Source organism: Dreissena polymorpha, chromosome 4 (genome assembly GCF_020536995.1).
Source record: "Dreissena polymorpha isolate Duluth1 chromosome 4, UMN_Dpol_1.0, whole genome shotgun sequence".
In the NCBI taxonomy this organism is placed as follows: Eukaryota; Metazoa; Mollusca; class Bivalvia; order Myida; family Dreissenidae; genus Dreissena; species Dreissena polymorpha.
The window spans coordinates 80465107-80482112 of NC_068358.1; the positions used below are offsets into that span (position 1 = coordinate 80465107).

The following is a 17006-nucleotide window of genomic DNA, read 5'->3' on the forward strand; positions in this document are numbered from 1 at the left end:
TTTTATTAACACTATTAACAGGACACCCGTCTGTGTGAACAAACTCAACAAATAAAAAACACTACAAAAAGTTTAATCAATAATTGAAATTTTTTAAGCACATTATTGTATCAATAAATAAAATTACACTACCACAAGAGAACACTAGTACAATATAGAGTTAGTCTAGCATTCAAACGTTAAACAATTTCGCAAACTCTATTCGATTTTGACTGAATACATATACTTTGCACACAGCCATTTCTGTAATAGCATACACATTATGATTAACGCTTATCGGAAATAGTTTATATGTATTCGTGATTTAAATGAAAACGGTTAAAAATGCATTAACTGAACTATATTTTTAAAACATTACAGATCTAAACACTATTTGTTTTCTTATTTCTAATAGGATTTTGACACCACTTTGAGTTTCATATGTGTTGGTATCTGTTGGTGAATAAAATACATTTACCGATCAGGTGGTTTCATGTTTCTTTCCAATACTGCTATTGAACGGGTACATTTTTATCAAACTTGTCTTATACAAACGTTTTTGATGTAAATATGCACCAACGTGTACTTATATCAGTTTAAGATATAAACAAAAAGATGAATGAACATTAAAAAAAACACTAGGCATAAACAAAACGTATTACACTACACGCAAATCAGACGTTGTAATAAACATTCACATAACAACAATAAACATTTTCCAAAACAAAGTGATCGATCAATTTATTAAATATTGCTTTGTTTATATCAAATCCACATTCCAAATATTGAAAATTGTGTTATGCTTCTTAGATAAAAATAAATGTTTTTCTATCATACCTTTTTTTTGGCTTTATTATTATTATTATGAATCTTAATAATTTGATGAAACAACGCCCTTGAATTACATATAATAACACAATAGAAGAAAGGGTCGACATCAATGAATAAAAAAGTAAGGCAAAGAAATAAATGAGACGCGCTTCTTACAGCGTCATGAATTACGGTGACACGTTGCAAAATATGTTATTTAAACATAATTCTACGATGAATATAAATACACAGAATATATAATACTGTTCATGTATGTACTAAATGAAGATACGGTAACTGTAGAGAACTTTGTTGGTACATTTAATTGTTAACAACTATCAAAACATAAAACTTAAAACGATGGCAGAAAACTGCTTAATTTACTTAATAGCAGTCCAAAGTGCCGGTTTTATTATGTTGTATTTAGTTCAGCTTACTTTATCATATATTTTTTAGTATGCATTACATTACAAACTGATGACCAGCTCTAAAAGTAATCAAAACAATAAACAATCTAATGTTCATAACATTGGGCTCTATGGGGAATTATCAACATCATATGTGTCAATATTTCATCCGGTTTTATTAAATAAGACATTTATGTTTTCATTATGTATTGTTGTGTTTTAAAATATACAAAACAATGAACTCACATCCAAGTTATAACTTAACACTTCATGCACGTCATAGTCATCATAAACAGACAACAATATCTTAGCGTGTTTATCAAAAAGTATGCAAACACGTCGTGTTTATTCCGTACTTAAACACAAATTTTGATAGATTCCTGGTTTCTGAACGTAGGCCAATATTGCGTCGTAGCAGATCCTAAGCTGAGCCTAAAAGCAAACAGACACACATAACTTACACGAAATGTTTATATATTTTAAACAAATATTCAGCAAATTCTTCCGCTTATGTAAATTAACAAACATGTTTTATTTAAAATACCACATTTTATCTATTAGACTGAAACAAAGAGACATTATGTAAAACGTGTAGTCAACCAATCTTGAAATATAATAATAATTCTTATTTAAAAAAATGACTTTATTATATGCGTAATTGCCAACAACAATATTTGTATAAGTATCATATACATCAAATAATATTAAATATCGTACAGCGCTATGGATAATATGTTTCTCTTGGCGTTTCATTGATACAACTGTTTCAACAAGGTTTATTTGTCCGTCGTGCTTCACAATGCGACATATCTCGCTCATTAATACCATAACAAGGCCGCTTCGGTGAAAGTTCGAACTGAAATTGCCACAACATTTAAGAAATTATTTGGTAAAAAAATACAATTCTGATGACAATGTTGTTTATGAAATTAAATATGCAAACATTAGCTAAAGATGTGGTAGTAAATATGCCTATCAATGGGTTTTCAAAAATTCTAAATCCGTTTCAAAACGAAAAATATTATAGCGCTGGACACATATATGAATTTTCTTGAAAAATATATTTGAGCCGCGCTCTATGAAAAGGGGGTTTGATGCATGTGCGTAAGTGTCGTCCCAGATAAACCTGTGTAGTCTGCACAGGCTAATCAGGGACGACAATTTCCGCCTAAACTTGATTTTTGCTAAGAAGACACTTTATTAAAACGAAAAATATCATTAAAGCGGTGAGTATGGTCCCTGATAAGCCTGTTCGGAACTCAAAAGAGCGTTTCATTTCAAGAAATATCCAAAAGATACAGACGGAGCCTACATTATTAAAACAATGTTGCAGAATTCTCGAAAAATTCTACAAAAATAATAAAACACAACAGAGCCATTATTGAACCTTGTGTGCGTGTTTGTGAATTAGTTTATCTTTAGCATCAATAACCATGACTTCATACTGGTTCTTAGATATGTATTGATTAAACTGACATAATAACAGCAAGTATATATGCATATGGGCGGAATAAATAACTATTTATTGTGTTATCATTTTCAAATATTTAAATAAAAAGTATTTTGAATGATTCTTTAGCATCTATCCTAAATGGTTTATACTGTTATTGTAGGTTATAATTAACATGTTTCAGGTTTCATGTCACATATTTTCCTGTATGGCTTGATATGGTATTCGTTTTGCTTTTTAGCACACGAAATTTACAAGCAACCACTTTATTCAAATGTTATTAAACTTACTTTCGGTATAATTGTGATTTAAATTAATCCAAATCCTATCACTAAAGCATATTACCCATCTTTAATCAATATCGGTGTGTCGGTCGAGAGTTGACTTTGCCATGTCAATATCGCCTCTATTAGATCAAGCATGCACTGTCTGTCCGGGTCTTTATTCATACCAGGCATGTAGAACTGTTTAAAAGTCTTTAGACTGCTACCTTTCTGTAGTTAAATATACATTTAAATTAACTAATTTGTTGCGTACATCAGCTTCATATCAATCATTCAAGCTATATTTTTAACACTGAGGTATTACAATCCATATAGCATTTCCAAAATAACCTAAATCAAAAACATACAATTAACAATTTAAAAATTAGAATATTGTTACTGTGTCTTCTTTATAGGAATATGTTCTCTCCTCAAAGCCGCGATCGTTGCTTTCCTCGGTTAAGGTGACGTAATATCTTCCGACACGCCCACCCTTTTTCTGGCCAAGGTAAGTGTCCGCCTAACATAAGCAATTGGTGTTGTTCAAAAATGTTTTATTAAATGCACTTTCCCATGTTTGCGGTGTCGATGCTTTACATATAAGTTTGTCATATACACTTAGATTTCAAAAAACATACACATAAACAACACCAAAGAAACTAAGTTTCTTATGACTTTAAACTTTATATTATTTGAAATGGTTTAAGGTATGGGTAGTCTGTATTAAGTGTATGTTACCTTATGCAATCCTTCCGAACGATTTGAAAACTCGATCATTGTTTTACATGCCTGCTTCCCAACAAGAGACCACAAATTTTCTGCAGTGTCATCATGTAAGGAAGTCAATGCTATAAACGCTCTGCTCTCTCCAAGTGCCTTTAATCAAATTATTTGTCCATTAAGCATTTTGTTCAAGTATGTCATGACAAAGCGTATTATTAATTCGTATAAAAATGCATTTTGCAATTTAACATAATTTTTGTGAGTAATACACAAATCCAACATACTGATAAGACAATACACTGCGGCTTGGATTCCGTCGCCTTCATAATCATGGCTTCGTCTGTAACATAATATTAAACAATACTAAATATGGCATCATACGCATCAATATATATATCAACTAAGGATGCAGAGTCGTAAAATTAAACGAGTTTTTTATGATTATATAACTTTTGTCATGTCATGATAAAATTTCTGCAGGTTTTAGCAATGATGTTTAGTAGAGATATATGTAATTTGCTATAGTTATAAATCGTTTTTTCCACATAATCGCATAAAAAGCTTCTTACTTTGAGTTCCAATATGGTCGTTTTCTAGTCCAGTTGCTATTGCTGCGTTCTGTCCCCTAGCGTAATATGCACTTTTGGTTATCAACTGAAATAAATAGAAAATAAAATTTAATGCAATTTAATTGGTGGTAAAATTGTTGTTTGTGTATTTCCGGTAATGTGATAATCCGTTAAGACTAGTTCTCCTGTTTGTCATTACTCTTTTTGTTTTTAAGGCTGTTCATTCCAAAGATTTATTTTCTAAGACGTATATCCCTATCATTGTCTAACCCTTTTCATAATATTTTTGCAAGTGTCCTGTAGTAAATTCGTTTTTTATATTTGAATGTTTATAACGATTCGTTGAAAAGCGTGTGCTATGTCACTTTATTTACGGTACATGTCTTTTTGAATGTCTATAATAATACGAGAGTGACCTATGTTTGATACAGATATATATATATATATATATATATATATATATATATATATATATATATGTGAAATCATACGGTGTTTTGTTTATTATATGAAATACATGCAATCTTAAACAGTGTGTAGTAAAAGTTAATGGCAAATGATGCGAAGTTCACTTAATGATCGTTATGCATTTTTACTGCGCACACTTGTGAGAAACTATTAATGGCATAGTTTTCTTATAATGTGTCTTTTTAAAATCTAGTTTAATTACAAAGTATGGTTCTGTTCTGATCTAAAAGAATGATTCAGCTATATTATTAACGCTCGTTTCATCGTAGATGTTGTCCTTTAAGTAGCATGTTTGTTGACACAAACAAAATAATATTTTTGGACATTATCACACAATTCCTTATGACGCCCAATTATCGGTTCCAATGTCGATTGGCAGTTTCAAATTCAAATTGTGCATGCTAAAAAGTAAACCGTATTGCTAAGATATGTGTTTGTTCTTATTTGATGCAGCAAAAGGCTGCTTATTATATCGTGATTAGTTTAAGCACATCGCAGTCGTGAGTTAATGTCACTTTACCACCGTACTGTGCAATATCATTGAGTATAAAACAATCCGTCCAAAAAGTGTAACATGACAGTTAAATAAAATATTATACTTCGAACTGCTGCTCAATTCGTGTCTTCGACGACTCAATGTCTTTTCCGATCATAAGGTTGTAGATACTTTCAAACTGCCTCGTTACCCAGTGATGTGTACCAATTAGAAGGGCTTCTGCCAAAGCTTCATGCAGGTATTTGTACTGTTCCTGGTAAAATATATTACAGGAAAAGTATCGGAAATATTAACGAACTTATTGCGCATATACGACTTATACATTTAGTGTTTTTATTCCGCGTTCACATATCGTTTACCATATGGGGTAACAAGAATTTCTCCTCTGACACTTTTTCCGGAGCTTTTGTTTACTGTTTTTATTTGTTCATTTGAAACACTATCGTTCATATTCCCAGAATAAATTATAGGGTTTAGTTGTACATGCTAATAAGATATAAGAAAACTAACATTACATCAATTATACAAGAAACATATATATATATTCTGGATTGCCAAGTGTATAACACCTTTGTTTGAACCATGTTAACTCTTTGTTGCCTTAAAGCCTCAACCACGTGGAGAGGTCTGACGCAGTTTTCAATCTTTGCTTGTGCAATCAAGTTGTCCAGAGCGATAAAAGTTCCACTGCGGCCAACACCAGAACTAAAATTTCATTTAAAATATGTAATCAAAGTTACCGCTACATATTTAGAGCTTAACGGTAAAAACGGCGTTTTCTAAAAGATTTCTGTACGATAAAATAAAATAACAAATCTAAAAAATAATGATCACGAGCAAAATTTTCGGGTTCGGGTTTTGTTCACGTCATTAATGTTAATATTTCTTTATTTGATTATGATGGTTATTAGCGAAGATACATGGTAATACACGACCGTTTGAGTTCACAATTATGTTATTTTTGATGATTGTTTGTGTGCATAAAGGTCGAATCAGAAACTGATATTCACATTTTTGTGCCGATTCTCTAAATGTTGTGGTTTAGATTTGTATGGCTTTAATATTGGTATTTTATTATTATCAGAAATATTATTTCGAAAATTGATGGAAGAACATGAACATTCTTAAAAGATATTGAGTTAACAATACTTAAACTGCCTCAGAGTAATTACATTTAAATTAAATATTTAACACATTTTCGCACAAATTGAAATGTTGTCTACATTAATCGTGTTTGTCGATTTCAAGGTAACCGATTCATAGCATGCGATAAAAAAGCATAATTTATAAACATTTCTTTAATAAAAACAATTAACCTGCAATGTACAAGAATGGGGGATGTGCTCGTATCGTCGCACTTAGCAACAGCTCTCCAAAAATCCACTAGACTCCAGGTTGTTTCTGGAACATCGTTATCAGGCCAGGACTTGAAATGGAACTGGTTGAGGCGCCTGGTCTCGCCATCCTGGTAAGACAATGATGCGCATACAGTACACATGGACATACACATTTTAATGTAACATATTTCACAAAACATTATTTCAAATATGCTTTGTATCTGTTTATAAAACGCGCATATAATTATTTTTTCGTCTTATTATTCAGCTTGCATTCATGGTTCGTTAAACATACTGTCTAGTTCTTTGCTTCGTTTGTTGAACAAAATTTGGATTGAACAGTGTGCTTTAACGTACCTTGGTGATTTCAAGTGATCTGATATTGTAGTCGAATGTTTCCTTGATGCCGACATACTTGATAAGAACACCACCGTATTTGAACTCACCGTTTATATCGTCTGGCCAATACTGAAGACACTTAAGCTATAGAAGAAAATGATGCAAACAGTATATTGTTTGGTGCTTTCAAGAATTTCTCACCGTTGAGGCTTTAACTTATTTTAAGTTGTGTGATTCACACTCTAAGAAAATATAATATGTTAAATAATAAACAAGGATTATTAATTTTTTTAAACATCTTTTTAAAACCTGCTATTTGGGGAAATAAAAGGCGTATAATACAAATCATATTTAAAACGTGTTTCAGTGGCCGTTCTGGGAGGTAAATTCTGCATTTTATACACTTGTTAAAACGAACAACTGTTTCTAAATGTTTAAAAGATCATTTGTACTAATCTTAACAAAACCAAAATTCTAAATTGTAAGATGATGACTAATTTCAAAAGACATATTTTTTTTATTTTTAAACTTAACAGAAACTTTTCATAGTAAACTAACACTAATTAGTTTGAATCATTTTGCTAATCGACTTCTTAACAATCACAAATGATCCCGGTAAATCGGGAAGCTATTTCAATTCTGTTTGGTTTTCAATTCATATTTTAATAGATTTTTATTCAATTGTTTGCTTGTTTTTCATTCATTAATTTTAAACTGATATATCACATATACCTACATACGTATATACAAAACACAAAAAGCATTCGTACAAAAAATGGTACATCAAATTTTTTATGAACATATTAAAATATGATACTGCACAGATGGACTCATACGCTTCATGTGTCGTTTCAGCATTTCTTATGTTATTAAAACGCTGAAATTGTATAAAGACTATGTGAGAGACCGGTCAGGGCTCCCATGTCCGCTTATGAGACCACGAAACCGTGCGTGATTTTATAGCGGGCGTGGGGGCTCCTGACCAGACTGAGCGGAAAATGCTCGTGGATGATGGCATAATACCCATACTCGCATGACATGGTTCAAATGATAAAATGTTTCGACATTTAAGAAAACAATATAGACCACAATACTTACCGTTCCAAATTCAAAGAGATTTGTAAGCATGACTACTTTCTCAATATTCTTTTGCCAAATCATACGCCAAAAATCAGAAATTATTTCCTGAGTAGGTCCTAGAAGAGTAAATAATTAACATAGTTAAGGTCATTATTCTGCAAAACGGGTCTATTGCAAAACGGATTGTAACATATGATTCAGTACGCCATAAATATATATATAAAGCTTTCAAATCGTAATTGTTTCAATTTTGTGCAATGCATTTAATGCTAGCAATATTTTATGTTAATTCTTCAAGGAACCGAATTACAAAATAAATGATTACCTTGACATGCGACGAATTTCTGCAATTGATCAAATCCCTGGAATAGACACATTTATGTATAAATCATTGTATTTTATATTTATATTTATGTTTATAGTTTAACATGTATGTGTTTTTTATCAGAATATTTTGCAACTGTGTCATTAAAAATGTAATAGACACTGTTCGTATTTACATGTATATAGCTGGCATTGATGTAGTCGGAATCCTCTGGACACTCGTTTATCAGGACAACTCGTGAATCGTCATCTGGAATTCACAGCTATCATTGACAGAACTGCATATTGCGTTTACATCAAATTTTCCTTAAAGTAAGTGTAACTGCATTTTAACAAAAACAGAACAAAACGAATTTTGCGAATAAGATGCAACTTAGATTATATAAGATTAATTTTCTGATCTCAACCCAACATGATATTTAATATAAATGCGAAGATTGTTTTAATTACGTTATTTGTCGCTTTGGGTTTTGCCAAATGTGACTTTGTTAGAATCAATAAGTCTATAAAATAGTTTCAATACATATATATTTAATAATGCCGGCACGTACATGCATACATCTCCTTATAACGGTTTTTGCCTTTATTAGACTCAGCAGATGCAACGTCGTGCTTTCGAATCAAACCAGCAGGTAATTTCTAAAAGAGAATACATGATAAAATTATGTTGCAAAAACGTTTACTAGTATTATAATTTTACAATTTTCATTTTATGCGACGCTCTGAAATACATGCATGAATAATAATATATTTTATAATGCATGAAATAAAAAACGTACTTGGCAAAACTACACCTATTTTATATCATGCATATTTAAATAACATATGCATTCACCTCAATTTAGACATTATGGTTGCACCATTATTTAGGTAAAATATTTCAATAAAAGTGTTGTGTCTTTGGTTACTTAAAAGAAACATTTTACCTGAAACTCATCAATCTGGATTTGGCCACGAATGTACGTCCATAGTTCGTGCAGTTGAATACCAGTAACAAAGGCATTGAAACCATAGTAATCGGATTCACTATCTGAGAAAGGAAGATGCATTAAGCTTATTTGCTAATCGATTTATTTACACGCGAACAACCGACAATGTGTTCGATTCTTGTAGCTGCATCGTCGCTTGTTTTGCACGATACTGATTTAATCTGAGCATTAATTAATCACATACGTATCTGTAAACATTAGCATGAAGAAGACAATAAAAACAGAACAGTACACATTCGAATCAATTGAATAAATTATGCCTCGTAATAGTTGTTTACGAATTCAAATAACCAATGTACTCAATACTTTTAGTTGTGACATGATAGAATTATATTTGATTTAAGAATATATACAAACCTTTAGCATTGGCGTATATATTATCACGTGAGTCAGTTTTTAGATTCGGCTGTTGATCTGACTTTACAGTAGATTGTGGTGGTGTCGTTGAGCACATTGCGATATCATTGAAAAACTCACGATTATTTCCGTTGCTTAAACATATACATTTCCCAAAAATAAATGTTGAAGATAAAATAAGTTGTAAACATATAACAACCTTTGAACTACATACGCAAACGTACGCAGTATTTATGTATAATATGTTCTTGAAAGCCTAAGTGTACATATTGACTTACTTGTTCAAACGTCTGCGTTTATAGCAAACGAGAGCAACAATGATCACAATTGCTACAGCAGCCGCAAATCCACCTCCAATTGCTCCAGAAGAAGATGAGGATTGTTTTGATGAAGCTTCGCTATTCTCTGTAAATGATAGTGAAGATTAATAAAGTAAAAAATGAAGCCCCATATATTTTAAAGAATACCATATACAAACATAAAACGGTTTAAACTTGGACCAACGCCTTCGAACGGTCAAGGCAAAGATTAGGAGGTTAAAATCGGTTGGATGGCTGGGCGAACCTCGCACATACCCTTAACGCAAACGTCTAAACTAATGTTATAGGTTGAAAACATATAAATAAAAACTCGTGAATCAAAAATTGCTCTGGTATCTAAAATAGCGTAGTTCTATTTAATCTATTTGGTGAAGTTTTTAATGGACTTGTTCCTTGTTCGGCAAAAAGAAAACAAAAATCCCGAAAATTGTCAGAGACTCGAAAATATAATGTATGTAGTATATTGCATAAAGCAAACTTACACTCATACCTATGAAAAATGCGATGTTTATCTGTGTCCTTTTTCTATAATTATTTAAACTATAACAAATATTACCGTTGTTTCAGTAAATTCATTACATGGTATTTTCCAAATAAAAAAATACTAGTATGTGAACAAGTCCATATAAATTTATCAGTATACAACATACTATTGTCAATACATTAAATATATTAAACTAACATGTAAGCGAAAAGTATGGGGAACGACTGTCATTGAAACTAATTAAATATATCGAAGCTGCAATGTCAAGAGTGCACTTATTATAAATCAGCAATCCACAATTACTTTTGAACATAGTATACCTATAGGTATACAAAATCAACTTTAAAAGTTGCTATTAAAAACCGTTAAAACATTTACCTATACATAGATCATTTTCCATCCGGTAGCCCATGTCACAATATGAACTGTACAAGGCACACGAGCCGTTGACATTGTGGCATCTTTCGCAATGGCATTCAGTAGAACAGTTCTGGCCATATTGTCTTTGTCCGCATGCTATAAGCATAATCAATGTGAATCCAATACGAGTACAATGTTCAATTAGAATGATCAGTGGAATATTTATATAAAACATGTATAACATGAAACAAATGACAATCACAACTATAACTATTAACGATGTATTGATTGGTTGAATATGGCATTAAAACAATACCGTTCGAGAAAAATAGTTAATTTATTGAAGCGTAAATAAATGAAGCTGTTTCTTCAAGACATACGTTTGCAAAGTCCATTGTCAAGTCGGTAGCCACCATCGCAATAGTTGGTGTACAGAGCACACGATCCATTGGCATTGTGGCATTGTTCACAGTGACAGTCGTTGGCACAATTAGGACCAAAGCGTCTTCGTTCACAAGCTGTAATTCAAAAAGAGTATTAAGCAAATATGTATTTAAATATGTCAGCAACCGAACTCCACCTTGATTTCAACAACAAAATATCAAATTCCCGCCGATAGAATCCATTTATTTGCTTTATGAAACAATCATTGTTTCAATACCAAGGTTTGTTATCAAGCCATGCCTTTATATTTTTTTAAAAAACGTTCAGATCTAAATATAGCAAAAATCATTATCGTTGTATGGTTTTCCTGATAGCCTAATGTTTATGCTGATTGCTGTTTTTAGTGTAATTATGGTACTAAATTAAACTGAATTGTGTTTCATTTAGCGTACTGGTGCAATACAAGTAAAAGATAAAGTCACGTTCGTTCCGTCGTTGGTTTAATGTGTCCCATACCGAAACAAATCGGAAAAAAATTGTCTGTCGGTTATTGGTTTTAACAACTGGACGTTTACATCAATATGAGGAACTTTTAGTTATTTAAATATAACATTATAATACATGATGAGCAAACAACATAACTAAACAAACAATACTAAATTTCTGAAGTTAACTATACCACTGATGTATGTAGTTATAAGATACAAACATATAATGTGCAACATAATATATTTTAATACAATATACGTTCACATATATCTTTGTCCATTGAACAGTTTTTACCAAATTTCCTGTTTTTGCAAGCTGGAAGCGTAATCATACATACCTTAGTTAATACTTGTGCATGGGATAAATGAGAAGTGTCATATTTTCCTAAAAATTTATTCGTGGATATTATTCACGTTTGTTCTTTGTCTGTAGTGTATTGGATAAACGTTATTGTAAGACGGGGTTAGAAATTCCATACGCTACGCATTCGAGAAAATAAAAAATACTCGACGCAAATATATAGTTGTGTTCATGATTATAATTTTAAATTAGTTTTTTTCTTAAGTTACTTGTATTGCAGGTTTTGTCTTCATTAAAGTCATATCCATCTTCACATCCGTTAGGGCATATCCCATGTATGTGATGACATGATTGATTATTGTGACAATATTTGCTGCAGATTGATGAGCAATCTCGACCATACCTTTTGTGACCACAGGCTGAAAAGGCAATTCCTTTGTAACAAGACATAATACATGTTGACTTTAAATTCGCAAAGAAATCATGATAACGTGAAGGTTACAAACTTGTAAAATTATCAGTCACTAGTTCCTTGTTAAGTGCATTTTGCAAAGATGCTACGAAATTAAGCGTATACTAAATATACACCGAAAATATAAAAGTAAATAAAGATAAGGATTAATTTTCCAAATTAACAGTCATGAGACAGACTAATTTAATATATTATTCCGCAATTAACATCATCTCGAGTTCTTCACTACTTACGAGTATTACACGTTTTGTCAGTGGAAAAGTCATATCCATCTGCACATCCCTCAATGCAAGTCCCATTAATATGATGGCATGGGCGATTGTTGCGACAAAATTCGCTGCAGGTTAATGAACAGTTAGTACCATATGATCCCTCTGCACAAGCTGTAAAATATAAAGGTTAATTCTACAACAAAGAAAGCACATCGTGCATTATGCAGCGACTAGATTTATCAAAGCAAGAAAGTCACTACCATACACTCCATCTGTACACTCTGTAATTGTAACAATATTATCAAAAGAACATACATCACTGCATCTTAGTCTAACAATAAGGTGAAAATATACGACCATTTAAATTTGCATGGAATTGCAAATGACGTGTTAGTAAAAGTGTTGTTTATTACGTTTGTATTCGGACACTTACTAAATCGGATCGGAGATGCTATTGGTAAAACATACCTGGTTTAAAACAGACGCATTTACATGCGAATACGTGTGAAACAAACTGTTTCACAAACGCGAATAAATCTAAACTTCTAAATTTGCATACCGTCACAATGTATATCGTAACAATAGACGGGATATTATTTTATTACTTACTAGTTTTACAATTGTTGTCGGTGACAAAGTTATATCCATCTTCACAACCATAAAGGCACATCCCATTAACATTATGGCATGATCGATTGTTTCGACAAAATGCGCTGCACGTCGATGAGCATTTTTGCCCATACAATCCGATTGCACACGCTGTAAATGTCAAAGAATTATTAATGTGCAAGTAGAACTGCATACTTGTGTTAACTCTTAAATATTCAAATTGTATGTATTTTTTGTAATGCGTAATCTATTTTTTATTTTGTCTCTTACCTATAAAGTTCTTTAAACATACGAATTTGTAACGGTATAATGAAATAAAAATATCTTGTTTAACATAACGGATAAAATATTATAAATAAATAAGTGATTTGATATACCCCCTGTCATTTGTCCGTTAGTTGTACTAGCAAACATTTAATACCGACACGCAACCGTAGAGGTCAGGCAGCACCATACAGCAGTAGTGTAATTCGCAAGAATTTAATCAGATACAATTATAATCAGTAGCAAAACAACTTTAAACTGGGTTAGAAATCAAGATGGCTTCTGTTTGACCCAGTCAGACTAAATTATCAAGCAGCCTTTGATGTTTAATAAGCACATCCATTACACGGTATTCCATTGTTGTCATGGAAGCATTTACATTAAAGGAATATACAACCTCTGTATTTCATGACATGTAATTAACCGTTCTTTAACATTTTTAGATGCAATGTATTTTTGTGCCATCACTTACGAATATTACACGTTTTGTCAGTTGAAAAGTCATATCCATCTGCACAACCATCAATGCAAGTCCCATTTATATGATGGCATCGACTACTATTGCGACAAAATGCGCTGCAGGTTAATGAACAGTTAATACCATATGATCCCTCTGCACACGCTGTAAAATATAAATGTTAATTCTACAAAAAAGAAAGTACATCGATTAAGAATTCATGTATTGTCAATTATTTGCTAAATCAATATTGTTTGCATTATAATGTAGAAGTTACTGATGATCAAATGTTTAACAATTGTTATTAATATGTATACATTGCTAGAAAATCATGCACGATGTGGAGTTGGATGCCCTCGATCGTCACACACCTATGTACGAGGATAATAAAGTTTATCGAACGGTAAAGAAAAGAAAGCACATCGTGCATCTTGTAGCGATTAAATTTAATCAAAGCAAGAATAAGTAGATGTTTAATTACTGCTATACGCATAATACAGCTATTATATGTTGTATTTTATTCTACACGACAGTGTAAATAGAACGACATTATTGTTTAATATTAATAATAATATGTAGCATCTACATGTATATAAAAATAAGCAACGGGTTTACCTAGATCAAATATTTTTGGATACCTTACAATGTTGTATCGAAACAAAACCCTGTGGCAACTGATGTTGAAACAGGATCTAAATAACGAATACAATTACACGATTACCGAGGAAACACTTACAATTTATAATATAACCAATCGGTTTTACTCAATTTTTTTATTATTTGCTTTAAAGAAATTCCGACGTATCATAGCTTCTTCTTATCATCATGCATGATTACGCAGTTTTTCCGAGCACTTTATTTATTGCTTTTTTTTCCTATGACTCTTCACAAGTCTTATCGGCCCGGGATTATTTTGTTAATATGTGCAGACTTGCTCATTATTTTATCTTCTATGTATTTAAGTAGGTTTTGATTTACATTTGCACTCACTTTCCTGTCATATTAAAAGTGCCACGGAATTCATTTTAAAGTACATGTATATAATTAAAAATAGCTAATATTATAGTTATATATATTTATAAAAATTAACAATTATAAGACCTTTATACGTATTTGTACTGATATGTAAAGTACCCAAAATAAATGTACATTTAGTTTCTGTTAATCGCGCAGTCATTGTTTGTAAGCATTTCTCCTGGCAGTGCTATAATCACATTCACTGGTATGACAATATTTCTCCTTTTTTGTAATGTTGTGAATAATCTTATCGCTACTTGGGCTTAAATATGTTTACGTCATGAATCACAAACCTGTTAGTGTAGGACTTGTACATGTACTTCCATTAACGAAATTGCAAACAAACATAGTATTTACTTTCATTGCAGGCAGACCCTCTCCAGCCTCTCTTACACCCTGCTCCACATTTACCAGTTATAGCGTCACAAGGGCCTTCCACACAATGACATGTTTTGTTACAATCAGGACCATAGGTTCCAATGACGCAATCTATAAAATGTCAATTTCAGACTATTTTAACAAAAATTTGTTCATTAAAACAAATGAATACATGCATAATTTATTTGTCAAACGAATTATTAAGATCCATGCAAGCAATTATGTATATTTATTATATCCATCTGTTACGTTCACTAGCCATTAATTATAAAAACACTTCTAACATTATTACATAGATGTAACACATTATAGAGGATGTTACAACGTATTGTCAAGCCCAAACTGGTAAATGTTAACCAAGGCGTTTGCTGAATTTTACATTACTTGTTTAAGGGTATACAATACACAGTTTTACGCTCTATGTGTGATGTATTTATACTATATTACCGAAAAAATAAATATATAGTAACGTTTGTATCTATTTAAATCAGTCGTAATTTAAATATGTCGACAAAATATCTTAAGCTGCAGCTCAGACGGATTTTGTTTTCATAATGTGTACCTTTTTTGACGGAAAACTATTCTGGGACCTTACATAATGACTTTTGAAACACAAAATATCTATAAGTACTTTATTCCGTTATAAAATAACAAAATTAGTCCCACTTTTGAGCTTGCAAAGCTTTATTTATCAGAAATAAACAAGGTTTAATAAATTGAAATGTATCTTGCAACATGGATATAATTAATATATTTTGGATACAAAATGTATGATGGATATTTAGAACAAATAACGTGATAAGCGTGTGGTGTATTACGAAAAATAAAATAATCAGAGCCGACCCGTTTGGATTTGATTGTGACTTTCGTTGTTAACGATCCAATGTTGTTTTTTTATATTGTGATAATTGAAATTATTTCATTTTCACTACAGTGGATGATAACACGTTATGGCAACCCGAGAATGGTAATGTCAACCGAGGGAAGGCTGATGTTGACATTAACATTTTGAGGACATCGCTGTTACTTTCTTTCGTATGCATTAAAAGTAATCAATTACTTATATTTATTTTCACTTCTTTTTGATGTATTACTGCAACGAAAGCTTACAGGACATTCAACTTTAATTCAAATAAGCATTTCAAACAGAGAGTCCGCAGCCAGGCTATTGAGAAAGATATAGGGAATCATTTCCATGAATATTTTCAATATTTCATCGCTTAGCGTTAAATAAATCGAAACATGTTCCCACTAAATGTGTGTATTCGTTATATAGAAAAAAACTGGGAGGTATAAGAAAAAAACTAAGTATATGGGAATTTATAATCAGCTAGTCACGTATTGTATAATAAATTTGATTACCATTTAATCAAATGTCATAAGTGAAAAGTTCTGTATGTTTACCTTGTTGTCTGTAAACTTCTATTTCACATATTGTCATATAATCTCCGTCCTTTGCACCAGTCACGCTACCAGTTACGCGTATTGCTTGCATAGCTTGTGGCGGACTTAACACACAGGTTCGTACGGTATCAGTTACTGTAGAGAACGGTGTTTCGACCATTTGACTGACGTCATTACCAATATAAATTGTAATGTTTGCAAACATGTTGTATGCTGAAATGTAAACACATTTTCTCAATATAGGAACACGATCACGATTAACTGC

At 31.7% G+C, this 17006-nt stretch overlaps 1 protein-coding gene across 1 annotated transcript in view; it reads right to left on the reverse strand.

Annotated features, from left to right (window-relative positions):
- Positions 1-642: 642 nt before the first annotated feature.
- Positions 643-17006, reverse strand: part of LOC127876990 (receptor-type tyrosine-protein phosphatase T-like) — a 122828-nt gene continuing 106464 nt past the window's right edge. The window contains exons 4-13 of the mRNA XM_052422560.1: positions 6482-6630; positions 5735-5870; positions 5269-5418; positions 4202-4286; positions 3917-3972; positions 3648-3785; positions 3310-3429; positions 2992-3140; positions 1914-2052; positions 643-1628 (exon numbers count right to left, since the gene is read on the reverse strand). Of these exons, the coding sequence (XP_052278520.1) occupies positions 1542-1628; positions 1914-2052; positions 2992-3140; positions 3310-3429; positions 3648-3785; positions 3917-3972; positions 4202-4286; positions 5269-5418; positions 5735-5870; positions 6482-6630 (1209 nt within the window). The 3' untranslated portion in view covers positions 643-1541. The remainder of the gene's footprint in view (positions 1629-1913; positions 2053-2991; positions 3141-3309; positions 3430-3647; positions 3786-3916; positions 3973-4201; positions 4287-5268; positions 5419-5734; positions 5871-6481; positions 6631-17006) is intronic.